Genomic DNA, 18,348 nt, shown 5'->3' on the forward strand with positions numbered 1-18,348 from the left:
TCAGAAACCTCCAACTCTTCCTTTTCTCATAGAACATATCTAGTTAGTTACTACTTTCTATCCTTTCCATTTGAGTCTCAGTTTCTCCATAATTAAGAGCACATTCCATCACTTACTTTTTATTACTTACTATTGAAATAGCCCTTTTCAAGGACGAATTAGAAACTCTGCTTGCTAGGCCCCATACTGGGTCTTTGAATGAGTAGGACTAAATAGAACATATGTCCCGAGATTTCTAGAAACCTCTAGGTGCAGAGCTCAGGCCTGGGGAAGAAGGCTGACCTGTCAGGCACAAACTCACTGCCAGATGCTCCAGAATCTAGGGAAACCTGATTTCTAGAACATAAGTTCTATTTATGTAAATGCGGGTGGGTACTCTTTACATTTTGGTGAGTTTCTTGTTAATCTATTTTAAAAACACTCACCTTTTACTTTTGGACTAAGCATGCACATGCATAAATATTTGTTATATCCCTTCATGGAAACAGGATTTTTTTTTCTTTTTTCCTTTAGTAAGTCTAATTTTCTTTGTAATTGATACTCTAAATCTTAGGGGAAACAGTGTTGTCATCCTTGTTCTTTGTTTATGTTAGAACAAGAAGATTCTGTAGAAAAGATATCAAATTGTCCATCAGAGCTTATCCTCAGCATCTGCTGAGATTGTTTCTCTAGTTTCCTTTCTGATTTCTGTGTACCCAAGGCCATTATCTGTGGTTTGTTCTCTCTCTCTCTCTCTCTCTCTCTCTCTCTCTCTCTCTCTCTCTCTCTCTCTCTCTCTCTCTCTCATTTAAAAGAAACAAACCATAGTCTCAGTTCTTCAGCCCAACCTGTCCTGTAACTGACTATGTAACCCAGGTTACCTAAGAACTGGTGGCAGTTCTCTTGCCTCAGCCTCCAGAGTACTACAGTACAGTACAGTTCCAGCATGGGTTACCATGCTCAGCTGCAATAGTCAATTTAAAAATACTTTCGCTGGTAGTGGTGGCACACACCTTCAGTTCCAGCACTGAGGAGGCAGAAGCAGTGGGAGCTCTGTGAGTTTGAGGCCAGCCTGGTCTACAAAGAAGAGTTCCGGCACAGTTGGGGCTACAACATAGAGAAACCTTGTCTCAAAAAAAACAAAAACAAAACAAAAAGCAAACAAATAAAGCAAAAAGCAAATAAACAAAAACACTTTCATTACCACAAAAATAAATTACAGGTCATCATACTGTCTCCCTGTCCCCCGTTCTCTCCCTCCCCAGCTTTACTCAGTCACCAGTTTATTTTCTGTTCTGTGTTTGTATCTCATCTGGACACTTGGTTGAAATAAAGTCATATGGTTTATGCACTTTCTGACTGATGTCTTTCACTGCACATAGCACTTGAAGGTCCATCTGTGTTGTTGCATCTCTCAGCACCTCATCTTTCATGTTTAGTAACATTGTGTTGTCTATTCTGGGTTGCATTTACCCATCCATCAGCCGATTTATTTATATTTGCTGTATTTTCTGGTTCTTGGGAATCAGGCCTTTTTGAATGTTGATGTACAAAGTCCCATGTGAGCATGTTTTCATATCTCTAGGGTAGACATGCAGAGGAGGACTTGCTGGACTGTGAGGAACCAGCAGGCTATTTTGCAATGCAACTAAAGCTTATTTACAGTTGATCTGCGGCATGAGTGTTCCCTAGGTTCTAGTGTTTTCTTGACTTTGCTAACATATCTTTAAAATAGGTTTAAAAAGCATGGCCATCCCAGTAGATGTGAAACAGTCTCAGTGGTTTTTATTTACCTCTCTGAAGGGAGCATCTTTTTATATGCTCCTGCTGGCTATTTGTATATTGTTGGACAAGTGTCTATTTAGATCTCTGGGCCATTTTTATATCCGATTATTTGCCATTGTATTATTGAAATCTAATATTTATATTGTCGATTTTTCTGATATAAACTTGGGACTGTAATTCATTGTATTTGAATTTCTTGTTAGAAAATGTACTGAGTCAAGTAATCAAAATAAATAAAAACTTTTTTGTAAAAGTATTTTTAGTTATGAGCATGTGTGTGGGTTTGAGCACTTGCATGGAGATATGTTTCTTAGCATTCACTTAGAAAAGCATTCTACAGGACACAGTCTGCTTTGTCATATTTTTTTTTAAAGATCTTAATCAAGGTAATTCTTCCTTTTTTTGTAAAGATGTTTTGAGGTAGTGTGTGTGTGTGTGTGTGTGTGTGTGTGTGTGTGCGCGCGCACACGCGCGCACACGCGCACTTGTATTTGTCCACATATGTGTATATTTGTACATGTGGGGGTGAAAGACAAACTTCAGTGTCATCCTTAGCTGAGCTCACCTTTTTTTGGGGGTTGGGAATTTCAAGGTAGGGTTTCTCTGTGTAACAACTCTGACTGTTTAGGAACCCTCTCTGTAGACCTGGCTGGCCTCGAACTTGTACTCACAAAGACCCGCCTGCTAATGTCTCCTGAGTGCTGGGATTAAAAGCAGTGCCACCATGGCTTACTCTGTTTACTTTTTAAAAATCAAATTTTAAAAAATGCAAAAACAAAACAAAAAAATCCTCCCCAAAACCAGACTTGGTACAGCTTGTCATTACGCTTTGTTTTTTGAGGGCCTGCCAATGAGGCTTGGATGGTTGGCTATTGGACTCCAGGGATATATACGCCTGTGTCATCTTCCTCATGTTGGGATTAAGATGTGTGCCACAATACCTGGTTTTAGTCTCTGGATTCTGGAATGGGATTTAGGGCTGCATAGTTGGATAGTGAACAATTTGGTGGCTGGGCTGTCTCCTGGTCCTGTTTGTCACACTCAATATCATTTTGCTTATTAGACCTTTGATGGTAACCCTCCTCCCATATCATCTGAATCTTCCTTGTCTTGTTATTTCATCTGATAATCCCCACCCCCACCTTCTCAAATTGGTTAATGTTTTGACACCCTAGATTTGCTAGGTCAACTCCAGAAGTGACTCTTAGATTAACCTTCCTGCATTTCATTCAGGTTGTTTCTGATCTTGGAAACATACTGTTCTTAACAGATGACTTAAGTTACTGCTTTGTGCTAAACAACTAGGGACTGTATACAATCTTACATAAACCAGATATTTTTGGCAATTTGCAAGTGAGTGATGGTCTCTGGGTTGTTTAGGTCTTTAGGTAAATAGAAGCCCTTTTGTTATATCACTTTTAGGGTATATGAAGAAGCTATTTTATGTGGAATATACGCATTTAATGATCACGCTGTATTTTGGACTCTTATGTACTAAGCCATGGGCTTTGAAAGTTTACTGTGACAAGAAACGAGATTACCAGACAGTTAAGAGAGTATGGGTGATGGTGGCTCAGGGATTGTGGCCCTTGCTTTATAAAGCAGACATGACACAGACGCATAGATGCCCTGTTGGGATTCTTTAGATGCAGTGACTTCTGAGTCATTATGCGTGTGGACCAACATAGCTATTAGGAGTGAGAAAGACTATTAGCCATGTTTATCTCTGTAGCGAGTACATGGCTGTCTTGCATTTTCATTTTATTTATCATCAGGATACTTACTTATATAATGACTTTTCAGTAGTTATTAGCATTTTGCCAGCTATTGTTTATCACTTCAACCTAATGTTATTTTTCCTTCATTCAGTAAACAGATTCATGGTGACTCTTAATTCCCTCATCTTACTTGTGTGAAACACTCAGTAGGAGTATTTTGAAAGAACAAATTCATTATGAGGGTAACCTGCAAGAGAAGGTACTTGTCCCCAAGACCTCTTGCATTTCGCTTCACATATGAACTCTCCACAATGACCAGCACTCTGGAGCTGAGGGTCCCTTCCTGCTCAGAAGAAGAAAAGAAGGCTGGGTTCTCTCTGCTCTCACGTTCTCTTTTCCTGTTCTGTCTTCTCTCCCAGTTGTTTCTCCTCATCCTCACACTGTCCTAAGCCTAGTTATCTAAGGGAGACTACTTTCTAATGAGTCATTTTCAGTGTTTTTCCAAAATGGCTTAGGAAGCATGGGCACTCCATACCATTATACGGGCCACAAAAAGACAGTGGGTGAACTGAAGAGGAAAAATTATCTCATGACCAGCATTTTTATTTATCTTGTTTTGGCCTTAAGAAGTTATTGTTTTCAAGATATACCTTAAAGAACATTTACTGTCTTTTATTAACACATAGTTTATTCTCAAAGTTTTTAATAGGCTATCCATGATTTGTATCATGTAAATAAACTCCCTACTCTGATTAAGCCTAATGCACATTTAAACTGTTTGGACTTTACTTGTCTTCCAGAGTTCTGTGGTAAAGAAACTCTCAAAAAAATGCTTTTGGGGCTAAAACAATCAACCTTTTCCCTCTTTATGTTATTCTCTGTGAACTCTATTTTGCACCATCCTGGTTGCCCTCTGCATTTAAGTCCATGAATATATGCCTCTTACTGTTCCGTATCACTCCTCTGGTGTCTTTCACATGGAGCAGTTGTATGAGAATAGTTCTTCGTTCTACATGGTGCTGAATTGTGCTATGCGGATTCCTGCAGGGAGCAGGAAGACTGGCAGGCATGTCTGGGCTTCAGTATAACTCACATTTGTCACTAAGTTTCTTGTTACTTCCTTCTGTGCCCACCCTTGATGAGAGCAGACCAAAGCCGACCCACTCAAAATCTTAGAAATATTGGAAATGCAGGAACAGCTGTGTTTGAAGCCTAGAAACACCATGCAACATTCTCAAAGCCAAGTCACGCCACTTGGCATTGTCCTTAGATACACTCTGCATTATTTTTGGTCAAGAGGTAGAGAACCACTAATGAAACATGCTGATTTCCTCAAACTCAGTCTGTGGAGTCAGTTTGTCTGGGCTCCTAATCCTTGCCCATCCTTTAACTGATACTGTCTGAAAGTTGCTTTTCCTTTCTAAGCTTGAGGTCCCTTCTCTGACAATGGGGATAAAACTAAACTTTCCTTACAGGGGCAGGGTTACCTGCAGAAGTGTATGTGACATGCTTGACTTCCTGCCTGACACAATATGTCTTCAATAATGTTAATAATGATGATCATTATTACCAATCGGGACTTAAAAGCAATTTCTAGTGTGTGTAAAGAAATAGTTATAAACTAAGTACATTTTGATTAGAACAAATATTTGTTCTTCCTTCTTCATGCTCAGAGTGTGTGGTTTGTTGGTGACCATCATTTTCTTGGTTCAGTGACTACAGCTCTTAGCAGGGGACATGTATCATGTCTTTGTTTCCATGCTGGATCACAGAAGGGAGATAGTTCAAATTCTTACCTCATGGTGAAAGGAAGTGAGTGTGATTCTAAGTACTATAAGAAGGCATCAAAGAAGATGAAGCAGGTTTATCAGTTCAAGAGAAAAGAAAGCAGGCCAGGCAGGGCTAGTGAGTGGCTCAGAGTACTGGTGCCAAGCAGTCTCCAGAGCTACTCCTGTAGGCTCTCTGCTGGCCTCTACATGACCTATACACACTCATGTGCACACAATAGATGTAATAGAAGTCAAATAGGGGCAGTGAGATGGCTTACTGGGTAAGGACACTATTTGCTATAGCCTGGTGACCTGAGTTTGATCCCTGGAACTTATGTAATAGCAGGAAAGCACTGGAGACTTCCACAAGTTTTTCTTTTATTTTCACATGTACACAGTGGCACAAGGCTACTTCCAACAAACAAACAAACACAAACAAATGTACTAATTTTAAAAACAATGTTGTATCAGGGCTGGAGAGATGGCTTAGCAGTTAAGAGCATTTACTGATTTTGAAGTGGACTCAAGTTGGGATTCCCAGGACCATGCCAGGAAGTTCACAACCACCTATAACTTCAGCTCCAGAATGATGTGATGCCCTCTTCGGGACTCTGTGGGTGCTTGTATTCTTGTGAATATACCCCCACACAGATGAGCACATGTGTACACAAAATAAGAATACATCTTAAAAATTCAAACAGTATGGGGTGATATAAATTAAGCATTCTTTTGTCTCTAGAGATTGAATAAAAAAAAAAAAAAGAGCATCCATGAAAGGTTTTAAAAATCAGAGAAAATGAAAGGTAGATCAGGGGCTCATGAGATGGCTTAGCAGGTCAAGGGGCTTACTGCCAAGCTTGATGACCTGAGTTTGATTCCTGGAACCCACATGGTAGGGGAGAACTGACACCTATGAGTTGTTCTCTGACTGATACATCTGTGCTCAAACACACACACCTTTATACTCACATACCTAAACAAATAAAATCAAACAAACAAGCTACCGCTGAGTAAGTATATTGGAGGACAATGCATCCATCCCCCTTCCATTTTCATGGTAAACGATACATGTGTCTACAAGTATTCTTAAACCTATAGCTTCTCCTCCTCTTTTCTTCTTTGCTTTTTAAAACACAAATGGGATTTACTCTTCAGTACTTCGTTCTAGCTCACTTCATATACAGATCAATATGATTTATTCCTTGGGGATTTATCTTGCTTTGTAAACAGAATGTTTCATTTGTGCTCTGCTGGCAGTCAGCTTCTCATTGCTGTGACAAAATACTGGAGAGAATCAGCTTCAAGGAGACAAGGGTTATTTTGACTCATGGTTTCAGCTCAGAGTGACCTTTTCTTACTGGATTTGTGCTGGTGGGACAGATCATTGGCAGAACATTGTAACAGATGCTTTGATGAGCAGAGGAAGTTAATCACTCACGTTTGCCAGGTTGTAAAGCTAGAGGGGAGATAGGGAGGGAAACAGGGAGAGATGGAGAGAGACAGAGAGGGGGGGGGCACACACAAACATCAAGCATGTATGCACATGTGACTTTAGTAACTCCCATAAGTGTGATCAGATACCTGATATGTAAGCACCTTCAGAAAGAAAGGATTTAATTTCACAATGAATCTAAGGGTACAGTCTATTACTGGGGAAGGAATGGTGACAGGAGACTCTATGAACCAACTAGCAGAGAGAGAGAGAGAGACTGTGACCGAAAGCAGGGAAAGCCCTTGACCCTTGGTGACCCATTTATTTTATCTATGACCCTATGTCTTCCATCTGTGACACATCCTTAAGGTTCCACAACCTTCCCAAATAGACTAGTTAGTGGGGATCAAGTGTTCATCCTTCCACAGGCTTCATATCCAATCCATAACGTCCTGTAGCTTTACTTCTGCTTAATAATTCACCACCACCTATAGTGCTGAGTGCCAGTGTCCATGCTTTAACACATGGCCCTTTGGGGAATACTTATGGTCCAAACCATGAGACACCTATGTATTTAAGCCATCTTTCTCAAAAAGAAATGTAAGCTTTCTAGTTCTTACCTTGTTAGTCATCAATGAAAATTTTAATATGCATTATGTATATGGGAATATTTTATTCATATATGTGATAGGTGTTAGACGTGTGATCCAAGTGTCCCAACGAACATGTCAGTGTCTCACTGGTGTTCCCACCTTGCCTTCCTGAGTGTTTCACCAATGATGGCAGTGAGGGAGTAACAGTCACAAGTTTTCCTTTCTTTGCTCATATTAAATAGCATCATATGTAAAATGTTTTCCAACATGATAGGAAAATGTAAGCACTTCACATTACAAAAAATGTTCAGTAAGGTCCACGCGTATCAGTGTAGATGTATAACATCAGAAATCAAAAGCAAAACTATGTGTTTATTGGAAGGGAACAGGTTTGTTCCCTCCCAGTCATGGAAGAGGGGGAATTGTCCTAATTTTGAGTCACAATTCTAAGGCAAAATTGTGTGTGTGTGTGTGGGGGGGGTGGGGGTGGGGGTGGGAGAGGATGGCCAGTTTGATGTCTTAGAAATAAAAGTGTCATGAAATTTGACCCCTCCCCCCAAAAGAATTGAGAATAATGTTGTGAGCCCTGTCCTAGATATATCATTAATGCCTCCATAAGTCTTAAGTAGCCCAGTAGAACAAATGAAAGACAGAAAAAGAAATACAAAACTTCAAAACTAAACAGGGAGGTCTTCCATGTTATGATAAGAGGGATTTACATGGATCTATACTGGCATCCCATTTTCCACTAGATTGTCAAGAGTCCAAAGGGATGACAACCCATTTAGTGGGTAATGTTTGTGAATACCATTCATAGGTCCTGTCCCTTGGGGTGTACAGTTATACATGCTGTTCAGTGAGTCTCAGAGTGTTCAAGGACTGCAATGATTATTCCTTGATTCAACAGTACCAGTGTTATGCTTAATACCAAAGGAAACCTGAGAAAAAGTAGTCACACAACCTCTCTCTCTCTCTCTCTCTCTCTCTCTCTCTCTCTCTCTCTCTCTCTCTCTCATTGGAGCACTGCTTATAATAGTAAAAGACTTTAAATAATGTAGTCTTAAAGTAGAAGTCCCATCCAGCTTCCTTGACATTCACAGGCTCCCAGACCGTATCTGACCTATGAGCTCTGGCTGGCAGTACTGGAACTGCATACTTTGCTTTTCCCTGTCCCCCATCATTCCCATGCTGCCTGGTATGGAAGTGTTTTTAATTTTATTAAATTTGATATTTATCTTTTCTTTTTTTGTGTTCACTGTTTCTTTTACTAGAAAATGCGTCAGATGCAGATTTGTGGCTCCTGAACAGTTGTACTGTGAAAAACCCAGCTGAAGACCATTTCAGAAACTCAATCAAGTAAGTAGGAGGTCCCCATTCCTTTCTCTTTAGGTAATCAAGGGAAGAACTAATGTTAGCCAATATTATCCCAGAAGCCTTTACTTTTTAAAGCATGTATTTATTTGTGTGTATGCACCACAGTGTGCACATGGAGGCCAGAGGACAAGTTGCTGGAGTCAGTTCTGCCCTTCTGTTGTGAGAGTACTAGGAACTGAATTCAGGTTGTCAATCTTGGTGGCAAGTACCTTTACCAGCTGAGCCCTCTCACTGTTTCCAAATAAGCTTTTTAAAAGATTTGTGTCACTTTGATGTCTCCTCAGCTCATCTAAAATCCTTTACCTTTTACTGAATGGTTCCTAATATTATTAAATATTTAGTATGTATCAAAAAGTATGAGTTGGACTTTAAATAGTTTTTCAAATAAAAACACTATTCTAATTAACTTACAAATAAAAACCTCCCAGCTAGATTAAGCCACTGAAGCACTATTCAGTGGACTTTCAAGCTGCTATTGTTTTGGATTTATCTGATGAACAATGTTTTACTAAAGAGTTTCATAATGCAATTTGAACATTTGTGAAGTTAATTTGCCTGGTCTGTGTGTTCTTCCCAGAGGATACAGGCATTCCTGGTGAAATTGCTTGCCATAGCCCTCTCTCCCTCCCCGTAGTCCTGTTCTAGGTGGTGTAGTGTGTGCCAGGGAGCTCCAGTACGATACTGGGACACGAGTCCCTGCTGTTTGGTTTGTTTCCTCAATGTGGAAGACTCTTTCTTCACATATGCTTTGAATCTTGTTCTACCTGCTTCCTTAGAAACCCCTTTCTATAAATTATTTCCTCCTAGGCTTTCAGCTTCTCTAACTCGGTTGGCTTCTTTCCATTGCCATTTAACATACTGAGATCTAATCAGTCCCAGATGTCTTTGTTACCTATTTTCCATTGCCTTCCCAGCCAGGCCTTTTCTTAGATCTACTTCTATTATTTATTTATTAAATATTTATTTTTAATTCATTTGTGTGTGTCTGTGTTTTGCATGTTGGGTATGTGCAGTTGACACTTGAGGGTGACAGTTTGGAGTCACAGCAAGAGGTAGCAAGACTGGATGGGGCAGGGATGCAAGGCTACCTTCAGGAGTATAAGAGATCTAAACTACACCAGGGGATGCTGCTGTTCATTTCTAGAAAATATTCTCTCTCTCTCTCTCTCTCTCTCTCTCTCTCTCTCTCTCTCTCTCTCTCTCTCTCCCTCTCTTTCTCTCTCTCAGAATGAGAAATCTGTCATATTCACAACACTGTCTATAGGTCTGTTAAAATTTATATAAAGACATTTTAGTACTACGGATTCCCCCCAGCTTGCAAACAGAGAAGATGGTCCTGTCATTGCAGATTAGTCTGTGCTTCAGACATAATAGCTCAGTGGTAGAGCATGTGTGGTGGTGTGTGGAGTCCTGAGTTCAACTCACAGTATAAAGAGAACAGCACATGGCCCGGACCAAAACAAAAACACAAGGAAAGAATGAAAGGAAAAGAGGAAAGAAAACCACCATGCAGTTTTTTTTTTCCAGTGGGTTTTATTATTGAGTGTGTAAGCAGCATTATTCTTTGGTAAATGAGCTTCAATGTCAGTATGATGTTTGGTGAAGCACCACTAATCTCAAAAGGAAATTTGTTCTTCTAATACTACAAAGCTAGGAGTTGTAAGCATGAGTTCCTTTAATGTACTATTCTTCTTGATTGAAAGAAAAATGAAAAAAAATAGTATTCTATATGATTAAGTATTTGTTAATGACTTTAGAGGCTTTTGATCCTTATAACCAGATGTTACTAAAGTAATACTTCAGCTAATGTTTGATTTGTTTCCAGAGTAAATATAATCAGGTAACATATAAAAACAATTCACACTGCGAGCATGTCAGGTCCAAGTGACGTGCATATACTTGAAGATCTGTTGAGTGTTTCACTTTACATACATGCCTTCCTGCTTCTTACCATCTGCTAACAAGAAAAGATAAAGATGAATAATCATTATTACATGTATGTACTAATATATAATTCCTATGATATACATTTATCTGCCTATGGACCCATTGCTTCAGTCTCCATTCTTGTATGTATTTTGTGTTGCTTTATGCTTTTCAATAATTTGAGGTACTTGTCCATCTGTGATGGCCAATCCTTTCTATTAGAACATCAACATCTTTTTTCTTCCCAGGATCACTTATCCATACCAATTGTTTTGCTTTATCTGCATTAAAAAATATGTTCCCTCTGGTGTGATGATAGAACCCACTGTCCCACTGAGCTTTTCCTCAGGGCCTGGAGCGTGCTGTGCACAGGCTGTACCCCTGAGCTCCTCCTCAGGGCCTTCCTTGGGCATGCTGTGCAGTGCTCAACCACTGAGCTCTGTCCTGGCCTGTCACTAATACTAGCTTGTCATGTCTCCGAGCATTTGCTTTTGCTCCTTTTCAGTGTATTCTTGGTCTTTAGTCACTCTTTGCCTTTAATTATCTATTGTTCATCACTTCGTTTTGTCCCTTGAACCCTGAGTTGGAACCATCCACCTCAATATAAAAGGATAACAGGAACACAGGTGAGTGACAGGGGTTTGTGTTTTTCATGTGATTGATCCAAGTCTCATTTACAGTTCAGCAGTTGTATGTGTGTAACAACATCTGTGCTCTCTCTCTCTCTCTCTCTCTCTCTCTCTCTCTCTCTCTCTCTCTCTCTCTCATATTTTCCTGAGGTTTTATGATATATTATTAGTCAGATTGATGAAATCACAGAACCTCTAAATAACAAAAATAGAAGTGGAGCTGAATTTCTGGACTGGCCTTGAACTTTGAACTCTTGTTATTGGCTGAACTAGTAAAGTTATAAACTGCTATGTGGCCTGAGTTTGATGATGCTGACTGCTACTTGGTTCACTCTGTTTCTTCTTGAGTGTCTGTCAGTACCTGGTTTCTGTTTGATCCATTATTCCAGCATGGTTTAAACAATATGGCCTTTAATTTGACAGACCTTTGAGTAAATGAAAATGATCAAAAGTGTGGGGAAAAAATTGCTCTTAATGAGAGTATTAAGTCAGAAAAGGCTTTGGCTTGTGCTTTACAGAAGTGTGGGGTCTTTCTCATGCCACCTAAAGGAGGTCATGCAGAGGCTGGTAAAAATAAACACATCTTGTGCGTTCCATGTAAAGACAGGAAGGGCAGCCAGCGTGCTTTGATCATGGACTGATGACCTCTGTCTGACCTTGTACATGATTAACCAAATGGGCACCAAGGTCGCACTGATAGAGCCGACAGACAAACGTCATTCCCATTTTGAACCATCCTTGCCCAGAGAAACATATGATCATGCTGACAGGATGGATTAGAGAGCCAAGGAGAATGACTTGCATGATTAGTTGAAAATAGAGAGACGCACACAACAGAAAAGGTCCACCTGAAGTACAAGCTACCCGCTTTGTCTGATGTCTTTTCTCTACAGGGCTCCCTTATACAAGGGAGAGTAATAAATGACTTTACTCTCAGTCCTACTGTGGAAACATTGTTTGTTTTATGTGGATTTATCTCTGAGTTCTTCATGAATTGACAGAGGAAGAAGAGGGCTAGTTCAGCTAGAATACATGAAATAAATTCCTTTAAAAATAAGCAGAGCTGTTAGAATAGACAAGGGCTTGTCCTCTCAGTTAGTAATTACCCTGTTTAGAAGTGAAAAATCTCAACCGATTATGTTGTTAACTAGAATCACTAATAGTTATTATTTCTAACTATAATTACTTCGGTTAATTTTAATTTTCATTTAATTTAAATGAAAAAAATTTGGTAGAAAATAAAACCACATTGGGCCTCATTTGATTTATTGTAAGAAACAGGTTAGCTAATTCAAGCTGTTTTCACGGGGGGGGGGGGGCGGGGAAGTAAGGAGAGAGAGGGAAGGAAGGGAGGGAGGGAAGAAAAGAAGGAAGCTGGGGGGGAATGTTTGTGTGAGAATGTGGGCTTGTATAGACCATAGCATGCTTATGGAGGACAGCCTTCAGCTGCCTGCCCTTGTCTTGCCCCATTGTTTGGGGGTGGGGTGTCGTTACCTGTGCTTAAACTAGGTTAGCCTCTGCAACTTTTCTGCCCTCACCTCCCATTTCCCGTACTTGCAGCAGGGATACAGATGTACTTCTGCATTTGGCTTTTGCATGGCTTTTAGGGATCCAAACCTAGGTCATTAGGCCTGAGCAGTAAGCATTGTTGTTACTCACTGAGCCATCTCCCCAGCCCACATAGGGTTTTTAGTCCGAGTCTTGTTGCACGTAGATGTTGTAACTTACCGGCTTGTGTGAATGGCTTCAGTTGATGGCAGTTCTATGTTGTCTGAAGTGTAAGGAGCAGATGTGATGAGTCCTTGTGCTGTCCTGCACCAGTGCAGTTTTCTTGTTTCAGCCAATGCTGCACCTCAGCTTTCTTGTGGTGAACTTAGTTGGGTCTTGGCCTGTATGGCTTTGTGCATTTCCATCAGGCATTGTCCAATAAGGTGATGTTTTCTCTAAATGGTTCTCTGTTCACTGTGCGTCATTCTCCTCCCATTCTCCATCTGTTCCCATCATTTGGGTACTGCAGCAGACTGGCTGGCCCCTTCCATGTCTGTTTCAGACCCTTCCTTTCTTTCCAAGAACTGGACTTGTGTGCTTCTTAAACATTTCCATGTCAGTGACCACAGATAACCTGAGGCTCCTGTACCGGTCAGAGTCTCATGTTGTCTACTTGATGTTGGCATTAAGCCCTTAATGCTTCAGCTTGGTGGATTACTGAGAACTCTTTCTATATGCTACTGTTGTCACTACTATTTACTAGTTTTGTTTGGTGGCATCATCTGGAATTTTTTTGGTTACTGTTTCCTTCCTTTCTGCCCTTCACCCATTTCTCCTTTTGCCAGCCCAGGCCTGTTGCCATTTACTTACTCATGTGATCAGTGTTCCTTTTGGAATCAACATCAAAACCGCATGCTCCCAGTTCTACCTAATTCGCTCGAGCTGGTTGTGTGCCATCTGACTTGAGTCTGTTTTGTCCTGAGGATCTTCTGCTTTAGTGTATTAGAAACCTTTTAAACTTGTTAACTCAGCTGGCTTTCTGTCCTACTTTATCATTTGGCCCCCTTAAAATCCCTTTAATGTCCCTCACCCTGCAGCTATACAATAAAAACATAATTTCTCATAATAAAATATTTTTCGCTTGTTTGTTCCTTGCCTACCTCTCCTACCTCTCTTGCCATTCTCCCTTTCCTCCAACTTGTAAAAGATTGCAAGCACACAATATGTCTGTACATACTCCTCCGCCTCCAGCCACCACCACCATCCCTAAGCCTCAACTTTTCCTTCAGATGCACAGACCTGAGTGGATCCTCTTGCTTCCCACCCATGCTAATCTTGATTGGCAAAGTTTATTTTCATAACTATGTCAAAAGTAATAAGGTCTGTGAGATCATCTCCCTTTTAGCCTAGCTCTTTCATAGATAACTACTTCTTGATTCTGGACAAATATCTATTGCTGCACATTATATTTATTTTATCTTATTTACATATTTAAGTCTTTAGTGGATTGTGACTTTTGAGGTTAATGTTAACTTCAGGTAAATTGTCTCTCTCTTGCACACATTTGAGTGCATGAGCACACACACACACACACACACACACACACACAGGTATGTTACTCTCTATTGAGCTCCACCTTATATTTTGAGGCAAAGTCCCTACCTGCACATGTGGGTTGCTGATTTGGCTAGATTGGGTGAGGTCCCAGGTAGACTTCTGTGTCTGTCTCTACAGTGTTCCATGACAGGCACACACACCATGCACAGTTTTTTAAACTGACGTTCTAAGGATTGAATTCAGTTCTCAGCCATTGCCCCATATTAAGAAGGCCCATTTATAGAGTGAAGTACTTATAGACTCTTTAAGCACGGTCCCCCAAGGTTGCTGTGGCTTCTTTGTCAAAGACAGGATGTGTTTTTAAAAATAGGTGAGAGAACATCCTAATTTTCAAATACTGTATTTGGAGCCCTTTTTTAAAGAAGTACTGACTTACTTATAGGCTAGGAAGGGACCTGCCTGTTTTGTCCTGAAGAGGTGAAAGCAGGTTTTGTCATAGTTGGTTTCTAGTTTCTTTCCTGAGTAATGTTGTGACAGCATGGAGAACACCTGTGCCTTGGAGTCACCTGGCCATGCTGGTGGCTCGGCTGTGAATGTGAGGACCTTCCTCTACCAAACTAGACCAGCCAGGGCAGCTTCATTCTTGTGTTCCTGGGCCATGTTCCATCAGAGGGAAGGGAAGGCAGTGTTTTGCTTTGAGCTTGAGACACATGATTATTTCTCACTCAGTACATATTTGTTTAATTTGCTTAAATTCAATTTTCATTTTGGGGAAGGAGCAAAGTCATTCCTTCTGCTGTCATTGCCTGAGCAGCTCATTGTTACTATATAATCTTAGTCAAATGTATTGCCATTTACATGGTGTGTGTGTGTGTGTGTGTGTGTGTGTGTGTGTGTGTGTGTATATATACACAAACGTATATATGTATACATATACATATATATATATATATATATATATATATGTATACTTTTTTTTTTTTTGGAGGCAGGGTTTCTCTATGTGGCCCTAACTGTCCTGGAACTTGTTCTTTAGACCAAGCTGGCCTAGAACTCAGAGATCCTCTTGCCTCTGCCTCCTGAGTGCTGGGATTAAAGGCATGGGCCACCACCACCCAGCACATTGTGTAACTATTATCATTACAGCATTAACTTATATTTGAACATCAAATTGTTTATATATAGTTTCTGCAACTGAGCAAAAGCCACCAGCTCTCACCAAACTAAAAGCAAAAGATGTGTGAAGAAGTAGTTGTGTTGGGAAAGTTAAGTTTGTATATGGGGTGAGGAGTGAGTGGCACAGCTGAATAAGGAAAGAGAAATAAGGAAAGTATGCTGGGTCTATTGCAGACGTGCTGCTAGCTAGTTACTGAGGAGTTACTCACCGAGTTGTTCATGCGTTAGCTGTGGTTATCATCCACCTTGTGTGAATTTGTTTTATCTGCATTTATTTATGTGTCACAATTCTGTTTAGTTTATTCTGCTCTTGTGGGGGATTTCTTTACTTCCCCACCTCCTCGAGTGACTTTGGAATTGAAGGTACTGTTGGAGGATTGAATTTTCTATGAACTTTAACTGACTTTTTTTTTCCGTTTGAAATCGAGGACTGAGTAATTTGGGTGTGTGGAACACTCTTTAATACATTGCTTGTCCTGTAAGCATGGAGCATAGAGATGCATGGAGGGGAGGAAGAGAGTTATCTTATGATGTATTCCACTGAGAAATTTGATTGAAAAAGAAACCAGAAAATGTATTTGAATTCATGGTTGACTTTTTAAAGAACTAGAAACCAAAGGAAGTCACACTTAGATTAGTCATTGAACTTGCAAATAAGGAACAGGAAAGCACTTGAGAGGGAGCAAATCACTTTAAAATGCAAAGCTGAGTTGTGGAGTTAGTTATCTGAAATCTTTTTGGAGAATAGTATTTTGCATATTTCATGATTACTGTCGCATCAACAGTTGCTTTGTTTTTGCCATTCTATGCGAGAGAGTGAGTGAAAGAGGTCAGTGTATTCTGAATGGCAACAGCTGGCTGATAGCGCTGAATACTCACATAATTAAATATATGTGTTGGCCTTTGTCCTAACAGCTCTGGAGGTGGAGGCTCTGGAAGGCATGCAGAAACTTGCTTTAGCAGGATCAGGGAAGAACTTACCATGGTGTAAGCCTGCTCTTTCAGCTGAGAGCGATTTCCTTTTGTTTTGATTGGAATGGCATTTTCTTTAATGTGTGTTTATAAACAGCCCAGAGAGATGACTTTTCTTTTCCTCACTATTGTATTCTGTAAGTATGACAAATGTAATTTTTCTTAATGTTTCCAGAGTTGTTGAATAACTGATAATAAACAAAAGAAAAGAAAAACCCATTTCCACTAAGCCCATGCTACCCAAATATGAAGTATTTATAGTTTTGGGTGTTCTCAGAGGTACACTAATGAGGTTGGTTTAGACAGGAGAGAACGTTGATGTTCAATCTCCTGTGATTTAGGAAACCTGCATAGGGAGTAAGCGGAGGAAAAATACAATATTTGGGTCATATACAGCCCAGCTTTTGGCTAGTGGCTGCTCTAGGACTTTGAGGTAATAGTTGTGATATGATTCTTCTCACTGAGGCCCTGCATTAGCTTTGGATATAAGATGGCAGCTTGTGAATATTAGAAAGGAAATGTAGGCACAATCCAGCACAGATTGTGTGTCCTCCCTGTAGCGATAACTCTGTATTGTAGCATTCTTCTTGCCTGTATCCCCTTCAGTCCTCAGGGGCAGCCACTTGTCAGTTTTTCAGGCAGTGGTGATGGTGATCCTTGAACAAATGAATGAACTGTCTTGTATATTTGCTTCTCTGGACATTTATCTTCCTGATCCCTTCCACCCTCTGCTTCTGTCAGACTAATGTCTTCCTCTGGATTTTCAAAGAACCTTTTCTGTATCTCTTTCTTATTAGATTGTATTACTTTGAACTTAACTTCAGAAAATGTCATAGAGAACCTAATAAATAAAGGCTTACATAAGGTAGGGGATTTATTTTTCTGATATAATGCCAATCCCACAGTTACTGAGTTGTTAGTTTTGTTTAGCAGTTGAAGGATATGAGGGACTGAAGTGTTTGTATTGTGGCCCTTTCCTCAGGGTGTCAAACAGTTGTGACTCCCCAGCCACCACATGTATTTCCCCAAACGTAGGAAGTAAAAGAGTGTGCCAGTTGCGATTACCTCTTTTTCAAAGGTGCTTTCTAGAAAGTTTTACTCAAAACCAGAGTTTGACTTTCTTGTCTGGACCCTTAGCAGAAAACTACCTGCATGTGAAGGAGGCAGGTAAACAGAATTAGGGCTCTGCAAGAACAGAGATAGAGACTGTTCACCGGGGTTGACTTGATGTCTCCACTACAGGTTGTAAACTCTGCAGCAAGGCACACATTTTATTTATCTTTCTATCATTTACCAGGGCCAGTATTTTAGAGGAGTTCTTTAAAGTATTTGTAAGCAGACCTTTCTGCTGTTACCTGTACTCAGACTATTTAAGAAATAACACAGTTGATTGACATTTGAGAACTTTCCCTCATTCTGTTTATCCAATAGCAAACCGCACAGGAGAAGTTTGTGGCTCTGATGCATTAAAAGAATACATTAAAACAAAATTGGGACTTGTATGTATTTTCTACCCTTAAATCTTCCAGTGGCCAAATCTGAAAAGGATTCTGTAAGGAAAGTTCCATTCTGAGATTGAACTCTGTCATGCAGTCATCATAACCATGGCTTAGAACAAGGCATTTCAAAAGAATTTAGATGGCAAACAAGGACAGAATTTATATCATAGAGGAAACATGTTATATGAGGGTTAAAGTTACTTTATAATTAAATATTAGAAAACAATATTTTGTATATTCTAAAGACAGGTGACAGCTGAGAACAGTGTTTCCTTTCATAAAGTAAAAATGAAAGGTTTTAGATTTAATAGTGGAGAATTAGAAAAACGAAATAAAACAAAACAAGCTATTGGAAATCTTCCCCAGTGTGTGGCTTGTTGTAGTTTGCTGTCCTTGGGTTCTGTAGGAGGGAAGCCAAGGGGTTAAATTTTGGTTTCTCTGTCACCTTCAC

The 18,348-nt window shown here is 40.0% G+C and overlaps 1 protein-coding gene across 1 annotated transcript in view; it reads left to right on the forward strand.

The window, feature by feature from the left end:
* The window catches only part of Cdkal1 (CDK5 regulatory subunit associated protein 1 like 1), a 541,752-nt gene that overhangs the window by 85,940 nt on the left and 437,464 nt on the right, over nucleotides 1–18,348 (forward strand). Inside the window, exon 5 of the mRNA XM_051194503.1 lies at nucleotides 8,548–8,632. Within this exon, the coding sequence (XP_051050460.1) occupies nucleotides 8,548–8,632 (85 nt within the window). The remainder of the gene's footprint in view (nucleotides 1–8,547; nucleotides 8,633–18,348) is intronic.

This window comes from Phodopus roborovskii, unplaced genomic scaffold (assembly GCF_943737965.1).
Source record: "Phodopus roborovskii unplaced genomic scaffold, PHOROB, whole genome shotgun sequence".
Taxonomy (NCBI): domain Eukaryota; kingdom Metazoa; phylum Chordata; class Mammalia; order Rodentia; family Cricetidae; genus Phodopus; species Phodopus roborovskii.